Source organism: Equus caballus, chromosome 1 (assembly GCF_041296265.1).
Source record: "Equus caballus isolate H_3958 breed thoroughbred chromosome 1, TB-T2T, whole genome shotgun sequence".
NCBI lineage: Eukaryota > Metazoa > Chordata > Mammalia > Perissodactyla > Equidae > Equus > Equus caballus.
Genome location: NC_091684.1, coordinates 85,805,051 through 85,831,119, shown reverse-complemented (window position 1 = coordinate 85,831,119; position 26,069 = coordinate 85,805,051). Strand labels below are relative to the sequence as shown.

The 26,069-nt window shown below is 37.7% G+C and overlaps 1 protein-coding gene across 1 annotated transcript in view; it reads left to right on the top strand.

The window, feature by feature from the left end:
• RYR2 (ryanodine receptor 2) overlaps window positions 1–26,069 on the top strand; it is a 682,530-nt gene that overhangs the window by 392,916 nt on the left and 263,545 nt on the right. Inside the window, exons 21-25 of the mRNA XM_070228795.1 lie at window positions 667–859; window positions 2,525–2,741; window positions 4,518–4,622; window positions 8,985–9,088; window positions 18,359–18,442. Of these exons, the coding sequence (XP_070084896.1) occupies window positions 667–859; window positions 2,525–2,741; window positions 4,518–4,622; window positions 8,985–9,088; window positions 18,359–18,442 (703 nt within the window). The remainder of the gene's footprint in view (window positions 1–666; window positions 860–2,524; window positions 2,742–4,517; window positions 4,623–8,984; window positions 9,089–18,358; window positions 18,443–26,069) is intronic.

Here is a 26,069-nt window from a genome sequence, read left to right as displayed (position 1 = left end):
TAACCAACCAAGATCTTGTATGAAATACATTGTAAAACAACAACAAACCAATTGGCATGTATTTGTCTGTCAATAAACAGTGCATGAATGAATGATCACACTTTCTGTTTTCATTATCCTTATGCATTTTTATATTATGAAACAAAGGAGCCTTAATATTTGAAAAAAGGACTGACATGAAACACCTGCTGTGTCTGAGACTCTGTTTTTATAAACCATTAATTTAATCATCACAACAACTCTACAAGGTGATGGCATTTGGTTTACAAGAAATCAAGGTTTAGAGAAGTTAAGTAATTTGCTGATGGTCATACAAGTCGTAGGTGGTAAAGTAGCTATTTGAACTCAAATGTTCCCTGGAGATTTTCCTCTGACATCGGTATATTATCAGCTCTCAGATGATTCCTGCATCAAATGCCAGCCATCTACATGCAGAAATTTCTGTATGTCAGAAGGTCCATTTTACATCAAAGATAGCAGCATGGCTCCTGAAAAAAGCAACGTATTTTTGGCAAAGGATTTAACATACAACATTAATATGCATACAAGATTTATTTTATTCTAGCATTTGCATTAATTTGTCACTACCTATTCAAATCTTTGCCTTTGGATCTGAAGATGATTCTCTGAGATAGAATTACCTTCCTTAATGTTTTTCTCCCATAGGTTGTATTGCTCGTACTGTGAGCTCACCAAACCAACATCTGTTGAGAACTGATGATGTCATCAGTTGCTGTTTAGATCTGAGTGCCCCAAGCATCTCATTCCGAATTAATGGACAACCCGTGCAAGGAATGTTTGAGAATTTCAACATTGATGGCCTCTTCTTTCCAGTTGTTAGTTTCTCTGCAGGAATAAAGTTAGTATTTCTGTGGGTTTTTTTGGTTTATTTCCCTTCTCACTTCTCATACGTTCACAGAAGACTCTGCACTGCCGTCACTCCTGCTTCACTAACGTTTTCTCTCACTCATGGGCATCTGTCCACAGGACATTTTCTTGTCCCTTGTAGGAAGAGGTAAGGTTTATCAAGAAGGGACTCTTGGGAGGCTGGATGCTTTGTCACATCTTCTTCTATTTAGATGTGCGCAGTCTACTAACTGATCCTCAAATCAGTGTCCGGAAATATTTCAAGTCCATTTAAGTTCACTTTTTTTATTTTAATAAGGGAAATGAACATTATGTAAAAAATACCACTTATTTTCTTATCTTATTTGTATTCCTTTTCCTTTTCTTTTCATCATATTCTCCCACCCCACTCCAAACCCTCTCATTTCTACAGAAACTAAATTTTTTTTTTGTTTGTCAGGTCAAGATGGCTCCTCTCCATGTTACCCTCTACTCTTAGACCTGTAAATTATCTGCCGTGGTCAGCTGGGTCAAGATGGTTTCCTCTAACCCTTTGCTTTTTTGCTACTACCAGATGGAAAAAGAAATTAAAATGCTAGTTCTTTGGAGTTCTACAAAGAGAACTTTAATAAACAATAGTCTTGTGATAAGGGGCCATGCTGTCATCTATTAATATACGTATGTACCTACTTAGCAAGAGTGGCTCCCTGATTACCATTGACCATCCATTTATTGTGGTTGTTCTTTTCATTATAATGCTACTCACATGAATAATTCATAGTTACAAAAGCACCATATTGAAGAAGGGACAGAGGAATCATGAGATATTAGTACTAGGGACCTTTTCTGGTATATTTATACAAATTATATTTCTGTCTGTAAGCTTCTGGAATGTGTTAAACTTTTTGCTTTTCCTCACTTTTTGTTCTTTGCTTTTTATTTCATTTATATTTTTTGGACTGGAATGAAAACACAAATTGGAAAAAGAATTACAACAAAAATGAAAATTTGAATTTATTTTTGTAAGCTGAGAGCCCCAAGAAATTGGTATCATTTAGCTATGTTTCTAAGAGGGTTGTTCAATGGAACTCAGATTAAATTATTTTTAATTAAATGAGTATGATGTATAAAAGAGTTTAGTAAGTTTTTTTGTTTTTGTTGAATAAGAATAAGAAATAAGGTTACCTTTTCTCTTCAACAAATGGACATAGCATTTGATTCTCCTTTAGGGAGTTTCACTGGGAAATTGGACACTGGAAAGTGACTGGTTTTTCTTTTTATCGTGCCTTGTCCAGCCCTGTCATTTTAAGTATAGAGGTATTTAGACCACGTCTGCTCTTTCTCTGCCCATTATCGGGGCCTCTTGAAACATTAAATGACCAGTTACTACGGAGAGATATTTCGCTCACACAGGAACGTAGCGCCTGTGCTGTTGTTATTTCTCCCGTGAATGATAAGTCTTTGCTGATCCATTCACATAATTGAATCAGGTTTTACCTTTTATGATTGGGAGCTCTTAGACTCTAAGGTGCCAACATTATGATGGTACTTAGGGAAAACAATATGGCTTCTGCTAAAGTAAATTGTTTACTAATAATTCGTTCCTTGTGTTTTGTCGATTAGGAAACTTTTATGTACGTCCAGAGACATAACTGACCTTGACGTGCGTCCTTTTCAGGGTACGCTTTCTGCTCGGGGGGAGACACGGAGAATTTAAATTTCTCCCTCCACCGGGCTATGCTCCTTGTTATGAAGCTGTTCTGCCAAAAGAAAAGTTAAAGGTGGAACACAGCCGAGAGTACAAGCAAGAAAGAACTTATACACGGGACCTCCTGGGCCCCACAGTTTCCCTGACGCAAGCCGCCTTCACGCCGATCCCTGTGGATACCAGCCAGGTACCCAGATCAGCTCTGGGGGCAGCCCTTTGTGTTGGAGTCAAGCTGATATGCAGTGGCTTTCAAACTCTTTTGATTACAACCCACAGGAATGTCTTACAGTAATACAATGTGTATATGTATAATTCAAACAAGTTTTATAAAATAATGCCCACCTTTACGCATGCCCATTCACCTATGTTTTTAAGGATGGTCCCAAGCCTCTAAATTGATTTTGTAATGCACTAATAGGTCACAACCTGAGGTAATGCATACTAATTTTAGTGTGTACTTTTTACGTAGGGTAGAGGTAGAATTTTTAATTTCTTCTCCCATCTAGATACACATTATTTTGAAGCCATTTAACTGACCTTTATCTTTGGTAGAAATTGAGATGTGGGCTCTAGAGTCAAAATGCCTGACATCAAATGCATTACTCTGGGACCTGGAGGAAGTTACTCATCCTGTCACTTGGGATGCTAAGAGTCCTTTTGATGTAGGTGATATATAACACGGTAGCACAATAGTTTGCAGATAGGCCCCCAAGTAGTGTCAGCCATTGTTCTTACTTTTCTGTTTATAGATGTGAAAGTGTCCCAACATTGACAATGAATTAAATATTGCTTATTTTGATGGTGCAGTAGCTTCAGTAAAGTTGGTTAGATATTCAAAGTTTATTAGTTTTTGAAGATCAAAGGCATTGCTTCTAAAGTGTGAAGTCGAATTAATACCAGGCCTCGGAAGCTTTGGTCGTTCAGTAACCACTTGTTTAGCTCTTTGAATCACATTTCTTGTCTTTCCTTGCTGACTTTTTATATTCTGTAGTAAAATGAACAAACAAGCTTTGTTCATGGCTAAAATTCAGTTTTATGTTGTCCATTTCTGGAATGTGACAGGATATATCTATATAACATAGTGCTACCAAAGTTTAGTAGTAAACGGGGTTGGAAGGATAGAAATGGACTGAAATGGGCAATGGGATTATGCAATGATATCACGTTTAGGATTTCCTGAGACCTCGATAACCTCTGCTGTTTCTGGAAGGAAGCAGTGATAGCTTTTCCATGTGGAAGCTCTGCCTTATCCCCTCGGAGGCGGTTGCCTGCTCTGTCTGTGGAGGGACTAGATGTGGGGTGACACATAAACGCATCACCAGGCGTGAACGGCCAAACCCTCAGCTTGAAAACTATTTTCTGTTCTTTATGAAGAGGTCACTAAACTTCCCTTTTTTAGTGGGAACGTGTAAAGATCTTTTCCCTTGAGGCTTACATTTGGAAACCGCTAGAAGTAACAGGGCAGAGTTAAGGGAAAACATAAGTCACTGCAGTCAGGTATTTATAGGCTCAAAGAGCCAATGGACTATCCTTTGGGCACCGATTGCCTTCATCCTGGCCTGCAGATGCTGGCCAGGTTGGTTTAAGAACTTTGGGGTGATTTCTCTTTTTAAATAATCCCTACTCTGGTGGCTATCCCACATCCATTACGACATCTTTCTTAATGGTGGTCCTTCCCACCAACACTCTTTTCTTTCTTCCTATACTTTTGTTCATAAATTCAATTAGAAACCTAAGCTATACAAAAAGAAAAGAAGTCCCTCAAACTTACCTAAAGAATATTTAGATACCTAGTCATGTTTTTATAACTAAGTCGTACTAGGAGGTTTAGAATCTGGTTATATTATACATTTTAATGACTTCTGAGAGAATTTTATTTAGTTTAGTTCACAGTGAAGAAAATTAGCACTGCGTTTTATTGCATTTGTTTGTAATATGTGCTTTTTCTTTTTTTTAATTTTAGATTGTGTTGCCTCCTCATCTAGAGCGGATAAGAGAAAAACTGGCAGAGAATATCCATGAACTCTGGGTTATGAATAAAATTGAACTTGGCTGGCAGTATGGTCCGGTACATAACTTTGAAATTTATTTTCAGATTCTGTTAATAGATGTTTCTGAAAACATAACTTTTTCTCACTCATCCTGTTATGTGATGACATGAATCAACTGGATTGATTTTTTTCCCCTACACATTAGTGTTCGTGCAGTATTTCTTTGCTAGAGGGAATGACAATATTGGTGGGTTCATTGAAGGATGGCTCAGATGCCTGGACAATTGAAAAGTTATCAATCTTTAGGCTGAAGGTTATATTTTTAAATCAATGTTAACATGTACAGACAATAGGCATTGATTTCTAAGCCACCTAGAAAAAAATCTCATTGAAATTGAAAGTGAAAACTGAAAGTGGAAAAGAAAAGAAGTCAGTTTCCTTCTTCCGCCACTGGGTTTCACTTCTCTGAGCCCCAGCTGTATGTAGCAGCATAAGTCCTGTGGGCAGAGGTTCACAGTTGACCTCACAAGTGGAAGACAGGCTGAAGAATAGCAATTGGCTATGTTTCCAAAGGATTATTTTTAAAAGATCTTAGTTTACAGTTTGTCAATAACATTTAGATTAAAAACAAAACAAAACAATTATGTAATCCCAGTGTGTACCTGTTTTTAGGGGGACTGTGGCAATACTTTCATTTTTATAATATTGTTAGTCTAAATATCCCAAAGATTGTAACACTTTCTTATATTTGACTAACTATAGACATGAATGTAATCACTCCGGTCATAGTTTCTTGCACTGAGCTTTGAATAAAGAACATCTATGACTACTGTCAGTAGTAATACCATATGATACTCCATCCTACTTTGTAATGTTTATATTTTTATTTAGAGCTTTACCTTTTCATACTACCTTCTCACAGGTTATTAGGTTAAATTTTCATAACAGCGCACTGGGCTATGTGTTAGAATTTCAGTTTTCCGGTGACGACACAGCTGAGAAGTCTCAGAGTAGAAGTAGCTGTGCTGGGATTAGGGTCCAGGGTCTCTAGCATCAGATCTAGAAGCATGATCAGAAAAGGGGATCCTTTCATTAACTCAATCATGGTTAAACAATTTCAAATCTTCAAACACTTAGTAAGTACCTAGTTTTGTGCTACATTCATTGACTTTTAAAACTTGAGGAAATGTACAAATGCTCAGTAAAGATTTAACCATCAACTAAAGTCAGTAGGAGGAGAGAGATTATAAATGAGTACACAGTCAATTGCCGGAGGAATTATAGACGAAATTCACTGTATGCTTCAAGATGAGGGAAAAGATGATTGCAAGCTAGGAAGATTAAAGAAGATTTTCATACAAACAAACCAAAACACCTCCTCAAAAAATGCATATGGTAACAGGAACTGTGTGGTGGGCTTATGTTCAAGGAAGATGAGCTCTATTGCAACTCCTAAGATCGCCTAAATGATGATGTTCTCCAGTGAACTCTTAGTTATATTTCTACTTTAAAAAGTGAGGAAACTATAAGGTCTCATTATTATCTGTTCTTCCAGTTAAATTCAGTTTGGTTCAATACCATACCTCATCTTACTGCTCTGTTCAAAGCACCGTTTTGGTTTCCAGATACCAAAAGGGAATACAGCTCCTCAGTGCCATCTTTCTCACGGTTGTAGCCAGTTATCCTTTACCTAGTCTGAGGCTGATGAAGGCGCCATTGGGCCTTATGCACCTCAAGGGCAGAGATTAAGCACTTGGTCTGCGGCTGTAGCTCTAGCTCCTGGCCCCTTTCCTGGTGCAGGAAACATACAAATATTTGCTGATGGAAAGATACAGTTGTGTTCTCAGGATCCGTTCTGGGCAAGCACAGCTCCGAGTATCATATCAGAAGGCCAGCAATTTGGGAGAGTCTCAGATTGACACGTAAAGAGATTTCACGTTGCTCTTTCATCTAACAATCGACTTTGCGCCCTGCCTCTTTGATGAGGGCTTCCCTAAAACTCCTTTCACATAAGTATAGTGATGATCGCAACCATGCGATCTCTATTGTTGTAGACTTAAGTACGTCTCTGTTGTTAGACGAATTCCATAAATTCTTTAACTTTTTCAATGAAGTATTCAAACGTGTTTTACTTTGGAGTAAACTGACCAGTATGTTGAATAAGTTGGTTTTTTGTTATTGTTTATTTTTGGTTTTTGCAAAGAACGTATAAGAGTTTCTTTAAATGTCTTTGGGATATATTTCACAGAAGCATCATGTAAGAGCTCTGTTTTATGGAATAACATCAGGCAGATCCATTCAGGCATTCATCTGTCCTTTAACATTTATTAGGTAGCTAGTATTTACCTGGCCTTTGCTTCGTACTCGGGTTCCAAAGTTGAAAGGACCTTGGCTTTTAGTCACTTTGTCTTTCAGGAGCTTCCAGTTTAGGTGACTGATAGACATGCAAACAATTTCAAGCTAAGTACTATAACAGAGGTGCTAACAGAGTGAAGGAGGAGGAATAATTAGGTCTCTCCTGGGAAATCAGGGAATGCTTCCAGGAGGAGGAAAATATTCAATCTGAAGTCTGAAGGACAAGTTACAAGTTGACTAGCAACCAGGGAACAGGAGGGTATTCTAGGCTGGGGACATGGTGTGTGTAAATGCATGGAGGTGGAAGGAGCGGGACATTGGCAATGACCTTTCAGTCGCTCAGCGTTGTCAGAGGATAAAGAGCAAGGAGCTAGTGATGCAGAGGAGTAGAGGTGGGAAGTCTGGGCAGGTAGACAGGAAGCCTTCACAAAGGGCTTTTGGCAGAATACGATTTTATTCTGTAGGGGGGTAAAGAGCATCGAAGAATGTTTAGGAGGGAGATGGCGTGCTTAAGTCTGTGCCTTGGAAAGAAGCTCTGCTGTTAGTGTGGAAGAGCAGTGAGCCTGGAGGCAGGAAGGAGGTCAAGGAGAGGGCGCAGGTGAGCCAGGTGAGCCGGGTGAGTTTCACACTGGAGACCTGGCAGTGGGATGGAGAGGCATGACTGCAGGAGATGTTTTGGAATTCAAGTATGACATCTGGGTAAGAGAGGGAAGGAAATCTGGGCAGATTTCTGGCTTTAGCTTGGATACCCAAGAGGGTGGGGGTGTCAGTTATTCTCTGGCTTAGGGAAGAGAAGGAAATTACATAAATGGAGAATAGATTAATTTAGGACTTAGACATTCACTTTTACTTTTATGTTTAGAATTCAGAGTTAAATTTTGTAACGCTAGATTTCATTTCCAGGGTTATACATTGCATTAAGCATATATAATATATACTTTTGTATAAGCCCCATCCATTTGTAATGATCACCAGAAAGAAAAGAATAAATGTCTTACTTTTAACTTGACTTCTGAAGTCTTAAAGAAAATTCTTGCCCGTGTTTGCATACTTTTTATGTGGCATTTGTAGAACATGGTAATTATTCCCATGGAGTAATTTGTTCCCTGACAGCATATGGCTGTCATCTGGGTGCCACCTCGGCAGTAATGCCTATGTAATTTAGGTCTCTAAGAAGATAAAAAACCTAATTACTTATGCAAGGATATAGAACATCTTTCTCGTTAATTCATCCCTAAAATCTTGAACTTAGTTTCGTCTGATTGCTAATACACACTTTCAAGGATTAATATGAAAAACGCTTATATTATGCTAACTGATTTTGTTAAGATATTGGAGTGCTTTGTGAGAGCAGGAAGTAACTTACAGGGGGTGAAATGAACAGCTGGAACCACCTCACAGAGTTTCCGTCAGTCAGTCATGTTGTTAATTGATGTCTCTAATCCATTTGGCTCAGCAGTAAAAATTACTGCACATTGAAACTAAGTCGTCACTACACCCTTCTTACATAGAATTCATTTCAGTTTACAAAACATGTGCGGAGTTCCTGCCACATGCTGGGCACGTTCTAGGTGCTGGGAAGACATCAAAGAACAAGAGAGACTAAGTCTCTGTTTCCGTGGTTTTATGGTCTAGTTCAGAGAGACAGATAATGACCAAATAAATAAAGATCTAATCTGTTGGCAGGTGGTAATTGTCACAGGAAAAAAAGGGAAAGAAAAGAATGGATGGGCAGATTGCCGTATTGGGAAGGTGGGCAGGATAAACGTTATTGAGAAAGTAAGATTTAAGCCAATGCTGCAAGTTACGAAGGGAGTGAGCATGTGACTATAGGGTAGAGCAGGCGTGGAGGCTGGGGCCAGGAATGTGCCAAATAGATGGGAACAGGGAGCCCGGATAAGCCAGCTTTTCCTCCTGACTTCAACATGAACCATGCCTGGGGATCACAGAGGCAGCTTTGCTGGGGTGGGGAGCTGAGTTTTCCTTCTTGCTTTTCCCTTTCCCTTTGCACCAAAAAACTGGATTCCCATTGCTGGTGTCGGACACTGGAGACTATCATATGCCGATTTCCTGTCCTGTTTCAGGTTAGAGATGACAATAAGAGACAACACCCGTGTCTGGTGGAGTTTTCCAAGCTGCCTGAGCAGGAACGCAACTACAATTTACAGATGTCGCTTGAGACCCTGAAGTGAGTTTCCTGACTTTTCTTATTTTCCAATCTCCCTTACCTGAAAGAAACAAAGTTCTGATGTACTCGAATTCAGCTCTGATTTTAATTCCAGTTAGAATTTTTCAGGATGCACAGGCAGATTGAATCAGTACTTCTGGGGAATTAGACTTTGACGGTGTTATTTTCTGTCTTTGTGTCTATATAACTGTTTTCCAAAGAGTGTTCCCAGATGTTCATGGGTAATATGGAATACAAGGGTTCTGTGATCCCATTCAGTGCTGCTCAGAGTTTGGACCGTGGGCCGTGGACCGGGTCAGGCACAAATTGCTACTGATTTGTGACAAGATAAGTAATGATATTAGGAACAAGTGTTTAGAAACTTTTATGCCACTTTAAGGGAGCAATTTCATGTCTGTTGAATCTAAATTTATAAAATGTAGGCTTGTATGTTATATGTCTTTTATTTTGAAAATTTAATTTCCTCTAATAATTTTTATTGTATTTTATCAGAGAATCAAACCATGATGGACTGGAAAGTAAAGAAAACTGGTCCTTTACCACAGAGTTTGAGAAGCATTGATATAATATATTTAAGAGATGCTGAGTTAAAATAATTAAGTTTTTGTTGTTGTTGATGAAATTTTTAGTACTGTGAATCTCTGAAGTGGGATGGGAAATCCATTTATGAGAGTTTCCAAACTGATTTAACCATGGCATCCTTGTTTCAGAGAGTACCTCGGGACAGTTTGTCTGAGGACCACACTTTGAGAAAAGCCACTGTAGAGTATTTGTATGTCATCTTGTAAAGGCAGATTTGCTTTTCAGTGGCTCTGCCAACTATTCTCCTGAAATTTGCCACTAACCATTGCAGATGAAAGAATGAGGTGGTATAAAATAAAGGAAGGGAAATAATTTCAAGTTTTAATATAAAAAAGTTCAGAAAATATTTTTGAAAAGACTATAACTTTTTGTTTGGTCTTTTTCTTTTTTTTTTGAGGAAGATTAGTCCTGAGCTAGCATCTGCTGCCAATCCTCCTCTTTTTGCTGAGGAAGCCTGGCCCTGAGCTAATATCCATGCCCATCTTCCTCTTCTTTATATGTGGGACGCCTACCACAGCATGGCTTGATGAGCGGTGCATAGGTCCACACCCAGGATCCGAACTGGTGAACCCCGGGACATGGAAGCAGAGCTTGTGAACTTAATTGCTGCACCACCGAGCCAGCCCAAGATTATAACTTTTCTTTTGGTCTTTTTCCATCCTTGATGGCGTATAGAACTGGATTTGTTCAAATAGGTCACTTATCCTAATACATATATTAAGTATGAAACAATACTTTTGCCCTTTTTGTTTGTTTCAGTTTTGTTAAGAATAGGGAATTATTTCCACTGAAGCTATTTTACCCAGGACCCAGAATATAAACTTAAACACTGTTTCAAATTCTAGGATTTGAGTTCAGGTCTATTTCTTGAACGATGTGGTAGTAATTTTCACTATGGAAATAAACAAATTGGGCATAGAATGAGTTTAGGTTCTGCTAGTAACTTAAAAAGAAAAAGAGTGTTTATGAATCAAGTCAATTGAGAAACTCCTAAAGATAAAAAATGCCAAAGCTTGCCTGGAGTAGGGAATGCATACTGTGTTGCCGTGACCTGTGTACCTTGGATCCAGAATCTCCTCTTCCTTTGTGGTCCTGATGTGAGGCTTGCACATTTAGCTTAGCAATTCAGAGCAGCTCATCATTTGCCCGTCTTTTACAACAAAATGTTTATTGAAAGGTCATGGTCTAAGATAACTTAGTTAAATTTGCAGTACATTCCCCATAATTTTAGGCACTGACAGCTAAGCCAGCTATTGCAAAGAGCAAATCTTGGGAAGCACTGAAGTGTACAAATCTCCGTATTTGCATTCAGTGTCCTGGGCCTTTGACTGCTGCGTGTCATCTCGGCTCATTCCCGGCATCTCATTCTAACAGCGGCTGGTGGCTGGTTTGGGTCATCATCAGGCTGGCTGTCCCATGGTGCTGTTGTGGATGGTAAATGCTAACAACCCTTTTCATGTGCTAATTCTTATTTATTTATTTTTTTTATGGTTTTGCAATGAACTGATTTCACCTATTTTTTAAAATTTAAATTAGGGCAAAAAGAGCCCCTGCTTCTCCAAAATTTGCACTATACTCATTTCCAGTAGTTTAGAGAAATCACAGTCCTTTCTTTCTGTGTTTCTTTTATTCTCTTATTTAGTTGGCAGGCTCCAGAGCAGGGTAGGTGCGCACACAGGGTCCGGAGATGGATGGTCTGATTCAAGGACTTGTTTCCTCCTCCAAAAGGAATCGTAGATTTTCTTCCATCAGTAAAATGGGGATCATGATGTATCTACTTCATGGAATTGTTGTGGGGACTAAATGATATAATACTGAGGAAGCCATTAGCACTACATGTCTGATAGAGGAAGCACTGTAGAAAAGTTAAGTTAAATATATATATATTTTGGAATTTGGATATACATATCTCATGGAAGGGATTAACAGCTTTAGTCATGTAAGTCCTGAGGAGTGCCAAATAACAAATAAGCACAAGGTTGTTTCAGAATATCCCTTATTTTGGGTAGAGGAGTGATGAATGTGAATGTGAATTTTCAATACTTTCTCTATGATTTTCTTCCATTATGTAAATTGTTTGCAAAGACAACTTCAGATTTGAACGGTCATCTGTGTATTTACAGACTGCGAAATTCTGACGCCGCCTTTCAGAACAGCACAGCTTGTGACAGCATGCCTGTCAGCTGTCCTCCCACTTTAAACGGTGTTACGAAAGTTTTAGTTTCTGAGTTAGTTTTCAGTCCATACAATATTTTCCCAGTTCCAGATCTTAATTTCTGAATAAATGGCTCAAGTTTAGGAAATGAATGTTACAGTGATTTTTAATCAACGTATAATGTACTTTCATACAATTTTTCTTTGAAAGTTAACAAAATGTAGTGAGACCACAACAATATTTTTCTTCTGGTCAAGTAGTTTTTTTACCTTAAAATTATTTTTAGGAAATGTGATGTGTTTATATACATATGTGGGGGAGTAGGGTGAGGGATAAGGACACAGGGACAGTGAAGAGGGCAATACAGAAGGGAGAAAAATGACTGTTCAGGGGAGAGGCATGATTTTTGTCTAAAAGAGCAGGTTCTCCTCCTGTCTCTGTACCTTCTTTTTTTCGGTCTCTTGCTGGCAACGATTTTCCCAATCTCTAAATGTTGTGATGCTTTATGTTTGATCCTGGGCCCTTTCTTTTCGCCATGCAAACTCTTGGGAGGTATTCTCATCACACTCATAACTTAAATAGCACACAGGTGCTGAGAGCTCCCCAAATGTACATCATCTCTCCCCCAGACATATGCTCTGAGCAACAGAAGTGTGTGTCCCATTCCTCAGCTGATATTTCCCCTGGATGCATCTGAGGCACCTTGACCTGCAGCCTTACATCCCCTGTGAATGGTACCCTCATTCATCTTTCTGCTCAGGCCAGAAATCTAGGAATCATCCTTGACTCTTCCTTTTGTTTTATCCCTACATCCAGCCCATCACCAAGTCCTCCCAAGTATATCTCTGATCTGTCCCCTTCCCCCATTTCCACAGTAGTCATCCTGATCCAAGCCACCATCTTGTGTCACCTTGACTACCACAGTATTCTCGTAACTGGTCCTCCCCACTTGCCTTCTTCTGATTCATTCTGTACACAGCAGCCAGAGTTTATGCACATACACATATGCATTCATACACATGTTGCTTAAAACTGCTGTGGCTTCCCATTGCACCTAAAAAAATCTGATATCCTCAAGAGTCTGTGCAAGTCCAAGATGATCTGACACCTCCCATTTCTCAGAATATTTTGCATCACTCCTGCCCTTGTTCACAGTGTTCCAGCCCCATGGTCTCTTCCCTTCCATGAGTTAAACTGTTTACTGCCTCACATATGCTGTTCCCTTTGCCTGGAGAGTTCTTTGCCTTACTCTTAGACAGGCTCCTCCCTACTCACCCTTAGTTTTCTGCTTAAATGTTACTTTCTTGAAGAGACCTTCCCCATCACTTCCTCTCATAGCACCTTATAATATTTTTATAGCTCTCACTACAATTTTTAATGTTACTTTCTGAGGTTAATATTTGCCTTTCTTGTTAGACGTTCAGCTCCATGAAGGCAGGCGCTATGATTTTTTTTTTTAATTCACCATCATATACTGAGTTCTAGCATGGTATCCAGCACATATTTACTCGGATTCCAAGTTTCATGGATGTTGCAATGTGCCTCAAAACCTTGTGATTTTTTTATCCCCTCCGATCTCAGGCATTTTTCAGTGTTCTTTCTCTTAGATTGTCAAGTGCCCCCTAAAACACAAACCAGATAGCTCAGTCATCCTTGACACTTCTTTTTCCCTCACCCAAGCCTTTCTAATCATCTTTTAACCCATCTACTCCTTTCCTTTCTTCCATTGCAGAGATGTTATTACCACACCATCACCTCCAACACTACCAGCACCCTTTACCACCCTAGCTAAACTACCTTTATTCCCACCTGGCTGTAATATCTCCAACAGATCCAGTGAAATACACCCTAGCTCCTCCCTTAGCCATTCCATACTTCATAGCCAGCTGATCTTTTTCAAACAATTAGGTGACCATGCCATTCTTCCTACTTAAATTCTTTTAATGGCTTTTCAGTGCTCTTAAGATAAAGACAGTGTCTTTATTTGCCTAAAGGTCTGACAAGATCCAGCTTCCACTCTGACCAGCCTCATTGTATGGAGGCTGCTCTTGTTTTCTTGCCTGCTGTCACTCTAGTCTTTGTTTTGCCCTCCTGTTTGCACGTTCCTTTCCACCACAGAGCCTTCTATATGTCCTCTTCCTGGAATGCTCCCGTCGGTGCCCTGTTCTCATCGTTTACATCTCAGGTCACTTCTTCTTAGGGAAGCGCTTGCTGAGCTCCTTCACTCAAGAAGGCCTCCTTCTGTAGGCACTCATCCCTTCTGTATCTCTCAGCATAGAAACTTCCGTGTAATCACATGATGCCCAGTCTACTCCACCAGACCCTAGGTTTCTTGAGGGCAGGCCTCTCACTTGATCTTATTCGCCACTTTTCAAACTTTACATAGAGCTCAGTACACATGCGTCAAATGAATGAATGAATAAATGATAAAGCTCAGTCTCTAACCGGGTGTTCACACACCAATGCTTGTCATCTACAGGGTGCCTCATGTTGTCTCTTGGGCTTTGTCCCAGTCTGTTTACTCTTCTTTTCTGTGGCTATAAACTTTAAGTACTAAAATGCCACCTTAAGCAATTCCTGCTGCTTAATCTAGGAGTAAATATTTACCGAATGCATGTGCCAGTTAGTGTGGAAAAAACAAGAATAAAAGGACAGAGAACCCACCCTCAGCTGATCCTTTTGTACTTCCCTATTCTGTTCTTTTCTACCACAGCTCAGAACATCTAGCCTCTGCACAGGCGTCTCAGTTCAGATTTTGTAGTGCGCTCCTCTTTCCCCATCCTTCAGCAGACTTTTTAAAACTTTAAACAAGTGAGTTAAACAGTGGTAAATCAAATAAAATGGTTTTAATAAAGATAATATAGAGACGAAAGAGGTTTTATTCCAAAAACCTGGTGTTGTTGACAGCATTACTAAACAGATTTTTAAAATGATCTGTTGCTCTCATTTAAAACCTCCTTGGGTTAGGCATAGAGTTCTTAGATATAATACCAAAATCATTAGCCGTAAAAGAAAACAAAATCAATAAATTGGACCTCATCAAAAATTAGGCCTTTTGCACTACAAGAAAACCCTGTGAAGAAACTGAAGAGACAAGTCACAGACTGGGAGAAGATATTTATGAGTGATCTAAGCTTGTGTTAGTAGGATTTGTAGTAAATTGGAATGTATGAAAAACTCTTACAACCCAATAATAAGAATAGATATAGCCCAATTAAAAAATGGACAAAACACTTGAGCATATATTTTGCCAAAGTAGATATATGAATGGCTAATAAATGCATTAAAAGATGCTCAACATCATAATCGTTAGGAAAATGCGAATTAAACCACACAGAGATACCACTACACACACTAGAATGGCTGTAATCTAAAAGATGACATACTCAGTATTGGTGCAGCTGTAGAAAAACTGAAACCTACATGTATTACTGGTGGGAATGTAAAATGGTCCTGCCATGTTAGAAAACAGTTTGGCAGTTTCTTAAAAGGTTAGGCATAAATTTACCATACAACCTAGCAATTCTGCTCCTACATATCTACCTAAAGAAATGAAAGCAGATGTCCATGCAAATACTTGTACATGAATGTTCACAGAAGCATGCTCATAGAAGCATGATACATAAAGGCCAAAAACTGGAAACTGCGAAAATGTTCATCAACTAATGACTGGATAAACAAAATGTGATATAGCCATACAACAGGATACTATACATCAATAAAAGGAAATAAACTGCTGATACCCACTACAACATGGATAAACCTAAAACACATTATGCTAAGTCAAAGAAGCCTGACACAAAAGACTCCATATTGTTTGATTCTCTTTATATGAAATGTCCAGAAAAGGCAAGTCTATAGAGACAGAAAGCAGATCAGTGGTTGCTTGGGGGTAGGAGTGAGGAATGACTGCAAATAGGCATGAGGGACCTGGTGGGTTGACAGAAATATTCTAAAACTGGATTGTAGTGATGGTCATACAATTCTATCAATTTACTAAAATAATAAGAAATAAACCTTTAAAAAGTACATTTCCCACCTGATGACTTCTTACCTTATGCCATTCTGAGCACAACCTTCAGTGACTCCTAATCCATCCACATAAGTGTGACTCCCTCAGTACGACCTGCAAGGTCATCACTCAGTGTATTATTCAGGGTTCTCTATGCATGATAATCAGGGGATTTCTTGGTGGGCAGGTACTCAAAAATTTAATTGCCTGAAGTTAAGACAAATCCTAATATTATTGTCACCCTTTGAGTACTGTCAGAGCTGGGTTTGGTAGCCTCCTTGATACTTGCATAACCCTATACATATCTCATTGCACGCAAGACACTATATCATAATTAACTATTGTCTGTGGTCCTCACTAGTCTGTGGGCTTATTCCCAGAACTTAGCGCAGGCCTGGCACACAGTGGCATTCAACAGATATTTACTGAATGGAGAAATGAATGGATGGAGAAGGATGGCAAAAAGCTTCCTGTCCCCTGGCCAGTGTTTGAATAAGTATAACCTGTATTTGTTCTGTCAATTTTCTATTCTTCGATTGCTGACCAATCTCATTTTAATTGGCACATTCTTTGTTTAGATAATTTTATAATTTCAGTCAGTTCTTGCTCTATCCAGTTTTGCAGTTTAACACTCAAAGGGTAATTTTATGGAGTCATCTTAATTTTGCTGTATATAATCTAAAATTTCACTTTTCATCAGTGTGTGTGTGTGTGTGTGTGTGTATGTACATACTTATTGTATGTATATACATACTTGTGTGTGTGTATATCTATGATATATCTATATATCTCTCCAGATTTTCATTTTTAAAATGTTGTGGAGGATAAGCATAGATTGATTTTAAATCCTTGCTACATCCCACCTGGAACTGACCAGACTTTAGAAATTCTGCAGTCCAAAAAAGATATGCTATTATATCTTATTCTATCAAGATAGGAGAAAGCACTCATTGTCATGGGTACTAAAGGCCAGTTCTATATAAGCCTGGAGGACTTTCAAGGTTAAATTCTAAATGTGAATGGTAAGGATCTTTCTCGGGAAAATCAACAAAAGGTCATTCAGTGGAGGAAGAAATCCAGGATATCTAAGAAATGGGTAAACAGTTCCTGGCAAATTGGGACCCCGATATGTCATGTGAAAATGAGACTTTTCTAGACAAGAAAGTCCAGAAGAGGATTTCAAAAAAACATTTAGGAAATTTAATATATGATAAAGGGAGCATTTCAAATCAGTGGTAAAAGATGGATTATTCAGTAAAGATTTTGTGGAGAACTGGGTATACATCTTGAAACACAAATTGAAATCCCTACTTAAATCATACAGTCTCCCCCGCCCCCTACAAAAGCAGGGACATTGTCCTTCAAGTGACTTTACGAGCAAGGAATCTCTTTCTAAGTACCACGTAAAGCCCATAAGCCGTAAAAAAAGATGGAAAAGTTCAGCGTTATAAAACAAATTTAAAACTCTGCATAGACAGAACACCACAAAGAAAGTAAAAAGACAAACAACTAGAGAAGAGACAAAACTAGAGAAAAATATTTGCAGCTCATATCTCAGACATTTGAAGAGCTTCTAAATACATCAACAAAAACCGAATCTAATAGAAAAGTGAACACAGTATTTTCACAGAATAAAGGAAGTACACATATCTCTTCAGCATGTGAAAAGGCACTTAAATGCTCTTGTATTAAGAAAAATTCAAATTAAAATTATAATGAGATACCTTTTAAACTATTAATCAACAAAGGTCAAGCAGTTTGATAACTGTGCTGGAAAAGGTACGGGAAACAGGCAGTGTCATGCGTTGCTGGTGGGAATGTGAATTATTATCAGCTCTAGAGACATTTGACAATATTTCTCAAACTCTAAAATGTACAGACCCTGTGACCCAGTAATATCACCTGTAGGAATTTATCCTACAGATGAAGGATATAGTACATGTGTTAAATTTATGAGGTTATTCATTGTGGCATTGTTTGTAATAACAAAAGACTAGAAACAGAAAATTGGGTAAAACACTGTGACACATCCAACTAATGAACACTTCAGAGTTGTTGAAAATAACCCAGTTTTATATGAAGGGCAGTATATCAAGGTTATATTGTCAAGTCAAGATAGCAAATTGCAGAGAACTGTCTCTTGTATATACCCATTGCATAGAAGGGAAACAAAACCACGCACACACACACGCACACACATAGCTGCTTTAGAACATGTATAGACTCCAGCAGGACATTCAAGAATTGGTAGCAATCAGTGCCTTTAGGGGAAGAAAGGGCTAGAAGGAGACTTCCTTTTCAATGTATTCCTTTTTTGTGCCATTTCAATTTTCAATGTCTTGCTCATTACTCAAAAGTAAGTAACTTATAAATAAATGCTTTCCTTTTGCTTTAAAAACAAAAGGCTTCTACTCTGCTTTCAAGCTGGCCTGTTAGACCTTATTCCCAACTGCTATTCTGTTGGGTTATTCTGGACACAGGGAAGGAATGGTTCCCGCTGATCTCTGGTTTTGTTTTCCAGGACATTGTTGGCATTAGGATGTCATGTGGGTATATCAGATGAACATGCTGAAGAAAAGGTGAAGAAAATGAAGCTACCCAAGAAGTAAGTTGAACGTCTTAGCAATATTAAATAATCTATGCACTGGTTAGTGCACCCAAATTACTCTTGATGGAGACCTAGATGCCTGGCTTACACTTACGCTATAAAATGCAGACTCCAAATGGAAACTTTCTGTGTTACACGAGGGGCTACATCAAGTCTGTGGTGCAACAAGAGTCTCTATCACTTTGTCCAGAGAGGAAACAAAGCTCAGAAAATCTTTGGGAGTATGCTATAAAAAGTGTGTTATTTTCCCTCTGTGTGTGTGTGTGTGTGCGTGTGTATGTGAACACGTGTGCTCATATTCCTAACTGATATGTATGGCTTTCCACCAAAAAAATATAATTTTATTTGCTTTTAAAAGAAAATATTTTAGGAATGGTTATGAAGTTGGTATTATTATCCCCATTTTAAGGGGAGAAAACTGAGGCACTTAATGCAATGTTGGCGAGTTTGCATGCTGTGCTGCCACCTCTGTCTGTGGTCCTGTTTAATTTCTTAAAACCTCCGCCTTCTCATGTGTTCACAGGTATTGATAGTCCCTTCATAGGGAAGTTTTAGGTATTAAATGAGTAAGCGCTCAACAAATGATAACTGTTTCATGTTGTTATTTTTTCTTCATTTTTTAATTTAAGTATTCAAGCCACTTTGCTGAGGCCCATGCATGATAAATAGTAGGCCTGGAAATATGTTAAGTAATGTCATGGAAATAAAAACAAAGTAGCCACCTCGTCATCTTCATCAGTCACCCCAGGCCTCGGGTTCCCCAGAGAAACGTAAAATCAAAATAGAAATCGTACGCTTGCTGTGCAAATGCGGGTTCAAGCAAGTCCTCCAGTTCAACACAGTTTTACTCAGTTGCCCCATTAATTTAAATTAAAAAATTTATAAAAAGCTACCTTACACATTTTTAGGTTCTAAATTTCTTTTTAAGTCTAAATAGTTCCAAAGAATGCCATTTATGTCATATTTCCCATATTTACATTTTGAAATGACACTTTTATGCCAATTTTTTGTGTATCTAATAAAAGATTCACAATGATTATATATGTACCATCATCTATTTAAAAGCTGCATGTAAAGGATGTTGATAATAGGGAATTTCAAATCATTTTGTTTTTCCTTTTGAATTGTGTTTCTAATCCATTTCCCATATGCACTATTACCCAATTAAAATATATTTTTATTGTTCAATCATACTTCTTTATAAACAAATATGTATCTAAATTGAATTTTTAATTTTTTGCATTTTCTGCGATCATAATCACTAAGTATTAAAATTTGTCTTCTGAGTTATAATTATTTTTAGTTTACACGTGTTCAAAACAACATAAATTAATTTTTGATAAAGTTCAATATAAAATGTAAGATTTTACTGAAAATAGCTCATAATGAAATAGATTCAGCTATTCTTTTTAGGATCATATGGTATAGCCATGTATAAATATTATTTATTGTCGTAGAGACAAGTTGCAGGGTCCGTTACATATTTTGTTCACATAAGTAAATAATTTTATTATTAAAAAAATCACTCAGTTCAGTGAACCAAACTTCATAGTCATTCATCATTAAAAAACATGTTTAATGATCTATCGTGTGACAATTCAATCATGTCCTTGTTCAGTTTCTTAAAGGCAAAAGATTGGAAACTACCTTGTTTGTCAAAGAATTTATTATCCTCTCATTTAAGTCACTCAGTTTTTTGGAAAGTCTATCATAAAGGCATTATTAAGACTAAAAACAACAACAACAAAACTAGTTACATCTGTTACTCTTTCACTTAGAGATACCTTATTTAACCTGGTGTACACAGGGATAAGGAGGTGGAAATGTAATTGCAAGTTACCTTTGCCAGCATAATATATTTAGTAAATTATTTTTGTCGTGTGCTATGTAAGTGTGTATCTCATCAAAACCTTAGAGCAAAGTAGTCAATCTGAAAAGGCTACATCCTGGATGATTCCACGTATATGACATTCTGGAAAAGGCAACACTATGGAGACAGTAGAAAGGCCAGTGGTTGCCAGGGTTTGGGGGGCAAAGAGAGGGATGAATGCGTGGAGAACAGAGGATTTTTAGAGCAGTGAAAATACTCTGTATGACACTATAATGGTGGATACATGTCGTTACACGTTTTTCCAAACCCATAGAATGTATAACACCAAGAGTGACCCCTAATGTAAACTATGGGCTTTGGATGATAATGATGTGTCGATATAGGTTCATCAATTGTAACAAAGGAGCTACTGTGGTGGGGAATGTTGATAATGGGGGAGTCTAGGGGGGCGGGCCACAGGGTATGTGAAATTTCCCTGTACCTTCTTCTTGATTTTGCTCTAAAAAATTAAAGTCTTAAAAAAAAACAACTTTAGTCAGAATTTAGCTTATTCAATCTGTGGAATTCATCTGCTATGAAACCTTCTTGGTAAAGCGAGTTTTCACTTGTCAAAAGAATCAGTTTAAACAGCATTATCTCTTGTCAGAAAAAATCTGGCTTCTTATTTCTGTTGAAACAAATGGGTTAATATATGTTTTTATGATAACTATCTCAATTCTGTTCTGTAAATCTAAGATAGATAGATAGATAGATAGATAGATAGGACACAGGGTTTACAATAAGTTATTCTCATGGAGGAATTAAGGTCTTCTGCCTTCCTTAGTCTTTTTACTGATGCTTTTTGTTTGTGTTGCTCTCAGTTACTATGCATTATTGGAGAATAAGTGGAGAAATGAAAAAGGTGAGGTCATTAAATGAAAACTGTACTCATTAAATGAAAACAGTATAGACTGCTGACAGTCTATATTATATCTAAATTTGCCATGAGATACTATTTTATTCTTACTCTATTGGCAAAAATTAGGGAATTTGATAATAACAAGTATTGATGTGGTTGCAGATCAGCCCAAGTCTAAATGGTTGGAATGCTTTTACAACCATTTTTAAAGCAATTTGGCATCATTGTGTAAAATTAAACATTTGCACACCTTGTTACCCAGCAGTTTCACTTCTAGAGATATGCCGTAGAAAGTTCACACCAACAAACATGAAAGCTAGAGTTCATAGCAATATTATTTGTAATTATGTAAAATAAGGGAGAGATCAGAAAGAGTGGGAGGAATATTATTCAGTATGAAGATGGATTAAGTTGGATATAGTCACATACTAAAATTAATGAAGTATAGTTATAAATGACAACATAGATGAACCTAGAAAATAATGTCAAGGATGGATAAAAACATATCCCACAAGTTATATAAAGTATAGCACTCTTTTTTGAGGATCAAAGACAATTAAAACTAAAAAAAATAATATACACACACGCGCACATATCTTTAGGACTGTATGCTTATTTGATAAGCCTATTTTTTAAGCAGTAGAATAATAATTCTAGATAGTAACTGTCTTTGGGATGGAGTATAGGAAAGGGTGTGGGATGGGGAGGAGCATCCAAATAGATATAATGGTGCTGGTAATGTTCTAATTCTTAATGTGGTGGTGGATTAATGGAGTTCATTTTATTATAATGCTTTAAAGGATATTCCTTTGAATCAAAAATAGTTATTTTTTAAAATAAAAAATATCATGATAGATGTGAATCCAAATATATCATTAATCACAGTAAAAGTAAATGGATTAAATTCTCCAGGTAAGGTACAGAGATTGTCAGATTGGATTAAAAAAGATAGCTCATGTTGTACACACCTCAGAAAAATAAAACCCAGCTATTGAAGACACATCAAGAAATCCAGAACAGAAACGTTGAAAAAAATTAGAACACAATGCAATAAGAAATATTACTCAAAAGGAAACTGATGCAGGGGCTGGCCCCGTGGCCGAGTGGTTAAGTTCGCGCGCTCCGCTGCAGGCGGCCCAGTGTTTCGTTGGTTCGAATCCTGGGCGCGGACATGGCACTGCTCATCAGACCATGCTGAAACAGCATCCCACATGCCACAACTAGAAGAACCCACAACAAAGAATACACAACTATGTACCGGGGGGCTTTGGGGAGAAAAAGGAAAAAATAAAATCTTTAAAAAAAAAAAAAAAAAGGAAACTGATGCAGTTTCCTTTTTATCAGTTGTCCTGTGTAAGACAAAATAACTCAGAGAACAAAATTAAGAAAAGAAAGTCACTGTAGAAGGATCAAGAAAACAAGCATTTTGCTGTAAATACTCATTTATGCACCAAATAAAACAGCTTCCAACAGCAAAATATTAATAGATTTTCAAAAATAAGTAGACAAATGTACAATCATAGTAATAATACAACTCTCAGAAACTATGTATAACAGACAAATGTTAACAAAGATTAATAAAAATTTAATTACATGCAAATTGAAACGTTGATATATATAGAACCTGCACACATGGAACATTTATAAAATGTAACATCCTTTACTACCTGAAGACATTGATATCATAAAGATCATATTCACTGAATCACCAGGAGTAATAGTAGTAGCAAAAAAATCCTGTAAAGCCATGACATATTTAGAAATTTTAAAACATGGTTCTAAATAGCTTATGGATCAAACATATCAACGTGGAAATTTAAAAACACAAGAATGGAAAAGGAAAAGACTTCATATCAAAACATATGGTTTGCATGTATAAAGAAATACTTGGAGAAAGCATGTTTTAAAAGCTAAATAAGCAGGAAAGAAAACCCTGAAAAGATTGATAAAGGAAAAAAGAAATATTTCTTTTAGCAATTTTAGATATTTTCAGAAGAGATAGCAAAATCTAATAAATTTCTGCCAAAATTTTCAATAGTTAAATAATATGGACAATTGTGTAGAATAATATCAAAACTGACCCAAGAGGAAAGAAAATGTTAGTAGAACTATAACTTCTAAAGGAATTAAATTAATAATTTAACACACACACCCCCCCACACACATCCCAAACAACTTTTCCATTGATTTCTACCAAATATTTAAGAACAGATTGTCTCAAATGAAAAAGAAGCAGTACTTTACAGCTTATTTTCTGATAATAAAATAACCTTGAAACCAAAGCCCAGATCAGGGCAGTATGAGAAAGGGAAATTATAATCCAGTTTCACTTCTGGGCACAGATGTGAAAATGCTAAGCAAAATATTAGCAAACTTAGCAGTTTATAAAGAAAGTATATTATGACCAAGCTGAGTTTATTCCAGTAATGAAGGGATGGGTTAACATTAGAAAAAGTATTTGTTACGTTAACCCCTAATAAAGTAAAGGAGAAAATTCATATGATCATCCTAATGCATTTCAAAATAAAATATTTCAGAAAATGTTTTACTGATAAGCACATGAACTCTCAGCAAGCAATAATCTGATAGAACCTTTTTAACCTGTCAAAATGCCAACAGCAGCCAATAATCTATAACTAAAACACAAAAGTTTTCCTGTTAAGATTCAGGAATGAGGCAATGTAAGCCACTATTACCTGATGTATTCAACATAGCCAATGCAATGAGACATGAAAAAAAGTATGAGTATTGGAAAGGAAGAAAGTCATCAAGAACAGGTAATATTGTTATATAGAAAACTCAGTAGAATTTACAGAGTTATTTATTAACAATAAGTTCAGCAATATTGCTAGGTCAGCATCTCTGAAAATACCATTTAGGTAGCATTTATAAATGCAAATTAAAAAAAAGGAAAAGAAAAAAGAAATCCCTAATTCCTAAGACAGTTAAGAAACTTAGGAATAAATCTAACAAAAGAGGCAAGAGACTTCTGTGGACAAAATGTTTAACTTTGATTCAAAGAATATCTAAATAAATAGAGATAGATCATGTTCATGGATGATAAGACAAATATATCATTTCTCCCCAATCTTTTTTTTTTAAGTATGCTTTTTGGGGAGGAAGATTGGCCCTGAGCTAACATCTGTTGCCAATCTTTCTCTTCTTTTGTTTTTTTCTTTCTCCCCAAAGCCCCAGTAAGTAGTTGTATATCCTAGTTGTAGGTCACTCTAGTTCTATGTAGGATGCTGCCACAGCATGGCTTGATGAGCCGTGTGTATGTCCCTGCCCAGGATCCAAACCAGTGAACCCCAGGCCACTGAAGCTGAGCGTACAAACTTAACCACTTGGCCAAGGGGCTGGCCCCTCCTCAATCTTAAAATCAACATTATTCTAGTCATTCCACCAGCAGAGGTTTTCAGCAGTTTGATAAACTTATTCTAAAATGTATATGGAATTGCAAAGGCCCAAGAATAGCCAGAAGTTTTTTGCAAATGAAGATCAACAAGGTTTTTCAGATATCAAGACTTAGAATAAAGCTGTGGTAATTAAGGCAGTGTTATAATGGTATTGGGATAGACAAATTGAGACAGAGAAAGCCTCCAAGTATACCGAAATTTGACATATGTGAAAGGTTATTCCATAAGTGGGAAGATGAAATCTTCAATCAATGGTATTTAAATAACTGATTAGCAAAATAGAAAAAAAAAGTTAGGTCTTTACCTTGCACTATATATGAAGATTTGCAGGTTAATTCAAGAGCTAATTACACAAAACAAAAAACTTTCTGAAGACAAGCGACTGGAATATCTTCATGACCATGACGTGGGGAAGGATTGTTTTTTTTAATCAGAAAAAACACAAACCACAAAAGAACCCTCATTTCATTTAAGTCTTTGCCAAAATATAAACTCCTCTAGAGGTCTTCCCTAAGCATCCTATCTATAATGCACTGGTCATTTCTTTACCCTGCTTTTTTTTAAAGTTGCACTTCTATACCTGATGTTCAGCTCTCTGTCTCCTAAACTGAAATATGTACTCAACAAGGGGCCAGGGCTTTGTTTACAGCAATGCCCCCAGTTTCTAACAAACCTGGTTCAGGAGTGACATCAGCGATGTGGCTGCATACATTTCTCTTTTGTATCACCCTTTCAGTCAACAAATTAGATGCCCATATATGAACAAGAGCACCTTTGCGGGGTTTTCCAGACTTTTCACTTTCCTCCAAGGGACCCAAGAGGGATCTCGCCCACCAGTGCAGTGGGTAGGAGGTAGACACACCCCATAAGGGCTGTGGACCCAGCAGAGCCAGCAAGATGTCCTGAACCCCTCTTGTGGCTGTTGGGAAAGAATCTGGGGAGTGCTGAATTGGGCAGGCATTCACCCACGAGAGAGAACTTGCAAAGTCCAGCCCTCCCAAAGGAAAAAAAAAAAAGGGAAACGAAAAATATGAGTTTGGTTGCAGCGGAGGCTGTGAGAGAAACTTTCTGAGCGCCATCCCACCCCCAAGAAGATGCTAATCGTGCTGAAGGATCTGGCGGAGGCTGCCTCTCCCGCAGGGAACTTGGAGGACAGTGATAGAGGGCCCAGCTACTCCAGCTGGGTGGGATGCAGCTGGAGAAACCCATTACTCTCCACCAGCACTTCTAAGGTGGGAGCTCTGCAACTGGAGGGAGGGAGAATATTGGGAAAGAGGCAGATAAGAATTTCAAAGGCCTTGAAGTGATTGCATTCAGCAGAAAGTGCATGAATGAGCCTCTGTGAGAGCCACCCCCAGGGATCTCCCTGCTGGTCCATGGGCACCCCCAACTCACCAAGTGCTAAACCCACATCTCCCCCGCCACTCTCTGCCAGCTCCTTATTCATGATTTGGAGTGCATCTGAGAGAGCAAGCTTTG